General features: G+C 42.6%; 1 protein-coding gene across 1 annotated transcript in view; it reads right to left on the bottom strand.

Annotated features, from left to right (window-relative positions):
* LOC129826449 (serine incorporator 5-like) overlaps window positions 1-6,000 on the bottom strand; it is a 39,807-nt gene that overhangs the window by 23,183 nt on the left and 10,624 nt on the right. The window contains exon 2 of the mRNA XM_055887187.1: window positions 1,213-1,380. Coding sequence (XP_055743162.1) covers window positions 1,213-1,380 — 168 coding nt within the window. The remainder of the gene's footprint in view (window positions 1-1,212; window positions 1,381-6,000) is intronic.

Genomic DNA, 6,000 nt, shown 5'->3' with positions numbered 1-6,000 from the left:
ATATAGAAAGCGTTGTCCATTTCATTGTTAGGCTTTGAAACCATCCACAACGACCATGTTTTCCACTCAGTTTCAACCTGTTCAAAATGATCAATCACTGTGTGGTGAGATTTAAAAGCACATACTGTTTTGAAGATAAGTGTTTGATGTGATTTCCAATAGCATTTGCATTGATGTTAGAGTGGTTAGAGGGACAATAGAGCCCTTAGAACCTGATGATCATTAGTGAGTTGGGTTCTACTAACACATGTCAAAGTGGTTAGAGGGACATTAGAGCCCTGAGTACCAGGCCATTAGAATCTGATGACCATTAGTGAGTTGGGTTCTACTAACACGTCCAGAGTACATAAGAGGAGAATACCTTGACTCAACGGTCACATAGAATTTTACTACGGTCATGACTCATGACTGCCGGTGTGGTGGTAATACGGCCACCGCAACAGCCCTACACACTACCCTCTGTAGCGCCTTGCAGTCGGATGCCAAGCAGTTGCCATACCAAGCAGTGATGCAGCCAGTCAAGATGTTCTCAATGCTGCAGCTGTAGAACAGCCCCGTCGATGTGAATGGGGGTGTGCTTGGCCCGCCGTTTCCTGTAGTCCACGATCAGCTAATTTTGTCTGACTGGCGTTGAGGGAGAGGTTGTTGTTGGTGATCAGGCCTACCACAATTGTGTCGTCGGCAAACTTAATGATGGTGTTGGAGTTGTGCGCGGGTGAAAAGAAAGTACAGGAGGGGACTAAGCACACACCCCTGAGTGGCCCCCGTGTTGATGGTCAGCGTGGCGGATGTGTTGTTGCCTACCCTCACCACCTGTAGTTAATGTCTGTGTTAGCCCCCGTGGCAGACTGTACTAAACTAGGCTCTCCTAACTACCATACAATTACACACCCAGGAAATCACACCAGCAGCGTTTTCAATAGCTCTGCTCCACTCTGCTGTGCCAATGAAGGCTTTATTACAGGGTTCATGTGGAGTTTAAAGCTTCCAAAACTATTCTAGAGCTCTACTATATCTCCAAGTATTAACCAACATCAAGGCAGGAAACAAGACAAGGTCAAACATGTAGGCCCCTATGTGTGTGTGAGCATGTGTGCACGTGTGTGTGCATGTTCCTTGTGTGTGTGTGGATGCATGTAAAGAAGAGTGTGTGTGTCTGTGTGTGTGCACACACGTGTGTACGTGTCTAAATGTGCACGTGTGTGTACTCACATGGTCCCTCATCTCCTGTTCCACAGTAGGTGACATCATGACGACACAGACAATGGTGACCAGGAGGAAGTAGAGGACATACATGAAGCGTGTTGATGTGGACTGCTTGATCTTAGGACAGCAGCCACAGCAACAGGAGCAGGCTGCCGAGCCACAGCAGCACGCCAGCTACACCAGGACAGAAGAGAAGACATAGGTATTAATACCTACAGTATACACAACGATTTCCTGGACACAGAGTAAGCCTCTCCAAGTAGGAGATTCTCCATTTAGATGTATGATTCTCCATTAAGATTTAAGATTATCCATTGAGATTTAAGATTATCCATTGAGATTTAAGATTATTCATTGAGCATGCTTTTTAGTCCAGGACAAGGCTTAATCTGTGTCTGGGAAACCAAACCGCCCCCTTAAGATCTAAAATAAAGCCAGTCACTGCTGCTAACAACTCAGGAAAATGCACACAGAGAGAGAAGGAAAGTCGTTGAAGCAGCCAAAAAGTTGTTGAGCAGGAATCTCAGGAGCCTTGGCTGGTTGACAGGAGTTAGAGGAGCTTGAGCAGATCCCTGGCTGGTAGTGTGTATTGTTGTGAATTGTTAGATACTACTGCACTGTTGGAGTTAAGAACACAAGCATTTTGGTACACCTGTAATAACATCTGCTAAATATGTGTATGTGACCAATAAAATGTGATGTGATTTAGAGGCTCGAGGAGCACGGGTCTGGAGCATACCACAGAGTACTGGCATTAGCACCGGAACAGAACACATCAGACCGTTACAAACACAAACACGCTGAGACTGCGCGCACACACACACACACACACACACCCACACACAGACAATATCAAAGACACACTTTACTGTGGTATCATAGGGTTAGGGTTAAGCACTGGCTCAGACCATATCTGGCTTTACATCCATTACTGTATAATACACAGATTACGTAACAGACACAGGCCTAGAACACAATTTAGACCTCATCTCAGATGGTAGGCTTTACTGCGATATAACATACTCTGTCACAAACTCTGTAGGCCTCTGTAGGTTTTAATCCTGTCTATCTAAAGGGTTTATCATGGTCCAAAACATGTACGTGTACACACAGCTTGGCTTTCATACTTTTTGAAATCTCAGTGCAGCTCAAGCAATTTCTCCAACTGTCAACACATTCAAATGAATATAGGATGCGTACCAGAACCGCGTTGGATGGGAATTTGGGGGAGGTGCGCGTTCGGGCTCTGGTCTCCTGCGGATAGTGGTCTCAAAGCCGGGTAGCTATTTCATGATGGGATGCCGGACTATTGCGTCTTAACATCTGTGCACTATGATGGAACTGACAGTGTTTAAGTAACATTAAATCTGATTAAAATCTGTTCATATAGACCTCCAGGAAGAATTTTTTTTTACATTTCTGACAAGCAAGCACTTAGATATGGCCATTTTCATAGAATGTTTGGGAATGATGTAGAGTAAGGCATTTGTGAAAATTCTATAGCAATATAGAGTGGGAAAGCGGCTGTAAGTTTGGACAATTAATAGACTGCAGTACATAAAACCAAATAAAAACATCTCAGTCTTGTCCAGGATGGGACTCTACACAGACCGGTGCGCCATAGCCAATCAGAGATACAGTAGGCCTACAAATAAGCCATCTCCACACGGACCTGCCATCGTTCACTTTGAACTGGACTGTGTGTTTACATGCAGTAGCCTGTAAACACAGGTAATTAGAACGCATTCGTCAAAGCCACAAAATACACCTGAATGGATTCTGTCAAATATGTAAATCTCACGGGAGTCAGTTGAACGGAGTTTCCTCTGACACATTGGTGCAGCTGACTTCCGGGTTAAGCGGGCGGGTGTTAAGAAGCGCGGTTTGGCGGGTCATGATTCGGAGAACGCACGCTTCGACCATTCCCGAGCCCGTTGGGGAGTTGCAGCGATGAGACAATATCGGAATTGGATATTGGGGAGAAGAAAAAAAATTACTAAAATGTTTTATTTAGATTGACAACTAAGAGATATGCTAACTCTGAATAACAGTAACCAAATGGCACCTGCATCTCTAGCTGTAGCCACCCAAAAATGATATGGGTGGGAAAAGTTGGCCACTCACCCACTCGTCCAATGACATGACATCCTCCCAGTGCTAGCTAACGTTAGGCTCTGCATTTTTAACTTGCTAAATAAATAGCTACATAAATAGATAAGCTAGTCTATCAGCCACGTTATGACTGACTTGTGATCATTGCCCTTGCTAGTTTGACTGTATTGAAATTCCCAGCCTTAGTTTGCTACATTTGTCAGTTTTTGTCCAAAATAGTAATTGAAACTGAAACTGTACATCCCGAATGGCTGGAGACAGAAAACAATGTACCAGGGCCTGGTTTCCCAAAGGCCTGGTCACCCAAAAGCATCTTAAGGCTAAGTTCATCGTTAGAACCTTCGTAAGAGGATCTTTACATTTCCGAGCCATTTCCTAAAACCTTTACTAACGTTGCATCTGAAATCGCTCGTAATCTAATACCTGCTTCAGACCACCCGTAAAACAGCTAAATGCGTCGCCCTCCCTTGTCACTTTACACACAGAAAATCTCTGCTAAACATACAATGAAGATGTGTATCTGTCTCTCTGTGACCGCTGAAAACTTCAAAGTTGTATACAAATAGCCTAAACAGTTTGTAATGTTAAACAAGCGAAGCAAGGATACATAAAAAAAAGAATACCGAGATAACTAAACTATATAATAGCTAGATTATTAGGCTAAATATTTACATCACTTTCATGTATGTGCAATCGATAGACCTACCTAGTATTAAGCCATTAGGCTACATCTGAGCCCCTTCAATATTCATATACAGTTGAAGTCGGAAGTTTACATACACCTTAGCCAAATACATTTAAACTCAGTTTTTCACAATTCCTGACATTTAATCCTAATAGAAATTCCCTGTTTTAGGCCAGTTAGGATCGCCACTTTATTTTAAGAATGTGAAATGTCAGAATAATAGTAGAGAGAATGATTTATTTCAGCTTTTATTTCTTTAATCACATTCCCAGTGGGTCAGAAGTTTACATACACTCAATTACTATTTGGTAACTTGGGTCAAACAATTCGGGTAGCCATCCACAAGCTTCCCACAATAAGTTGGGTGAATTTTGGCCCATTCCTCCTGACAGAGCTGGTGTAACTGAGTCAGGTTTGTAGGACACCTTGCTCGCACATGATTTTTCAGTTCTGCCCACAAATGTTCTATGGGATTGAGGTCAGGGCTTTGTGATGGCCACTCCAATACCTTGACTTTGTTGTCCTTAAGCCATTTTGCCACAACTTTGGAAGGATGCTTGGGGTCATTGTCCATTTGGAAGACCCAGTTGTGACCAAGCTTTACTTCCTGGCTGATGTCTTGAGATGTTGCTTCAATATATCCACATAATTATCCTGCCTCATGATGCCATCTATTTTGTGAAGTGCACCAGTCCCTCCTGCAGCAAAGCACCCCCACAACATGATGCTGCCACCCCCATGCTTCACGGTTGGGATGGTGTTCTTCGGCTTGCAAGCGTCCCCCTTTTTCCTCCAAACATAACGATTGTCATTATGGCCAAACAGTTCTAATTTTGTTTCATCAGACCAGAGGACATTTCTCCAAAAAGTACGATCCTTGTCCCCACGTGCAGTTGCAAACCGTAGTCTGGCTTTTTTTATGGCGGTTTTGGAGCAGTGGCTTCTTCCTTGCTGAGCAGCATTTCAGGTTATGTAGATATTGGACTCGTTTTACTGTGTATATAGATACTTTTGTACCTCTTTCCTCCAGCATCTTCACAAGGTCCTTTGCTGTTGTTCTGGGATTGATTTGCACTATTCGCACAAAAGTACTTCTTGCTTCGTGCTTCTTCACCTGCATTCTAGCTGTTTGAGGTTTTAGGCTGGGTCTCTGTACAGCACTTCGAGATATTAGCTCATGTACGAAGGGCTATATAAAATAAACTTGATTGATTGATTGAAGTACGCTCATCTCTAGGAGACAGAATGCGTCTCCTTCCTGAGCGGTATGATGGGTGCGTGGTCCCATGGTGTTTATACTTGCGTACTATTGTTTGTACAGATGAACATGGCACCTACAGGCGTTTGGAAATTGCTCCGAAAGATGAACCAGACTTGTGGAGGTCTACAATTTTTTTTCCGGGGTTCATGGCTGAGTTTGAAGGTAGGCCTTGAAATACATCCGCAGGTACACCTCCAATTGACTCAAAAGATGTCAATTAGCCAATCAGAAGCTTCTAAAGCCATGACATCATTTTCTGGAATTTTCCAAGCTGTTTAAAGGCACATTCAACTTAGTGTATGTAAACTTCTGACCCACTGGAATTGTGATACAGTGAATTATAAATTAAATAATCTGTCTGTAAACAATTGTTGGAAATATTACTTGTGTCATGCACAAAGTAGATGTCCTAACCGACTTGTCAAAACTATAGTTTGTTAACAAGAAATTTGTGGACTGGTTGAAAAACGAGTTTTAATGACTCCAACCTAAGTGTATGTAAACTTCTGATTTCACTGTAGCCTAAGCAATAACCTAAAGGTCAACATATTAGGTCTATAGCAACGTTGCTTAACTTACTACTTCATGTTTAATTATTTTTTATTGTTTCATTATTTAATTGTAGAATATCTGTAGGCCTACTTGAAGCCCAATTCCTGCCTGCCATTAGGCTACAATGATTTGTTGAGCGATTACATAACTATTGTCATCATATCCTACTTTTAGGTCACATTGA

This window comes from Salvelinus fontinalis, chromosome 28 (genome assembly GCF_029448725.1).
Source record: "Salvelinus fontinalis isolate EN_2023a chromosome 28, ASM2944872v1, whole genome shotgun sequence".
NCBI lineage: Eukaryota > Metazoa > Chordata > Actinopteri > Salmoniformes > Salmonidae > Salvelinus > Salvelinus fontinalis.
This window is presented reverse-complemented; position numbering and strand designations above follow the sequence as displayed.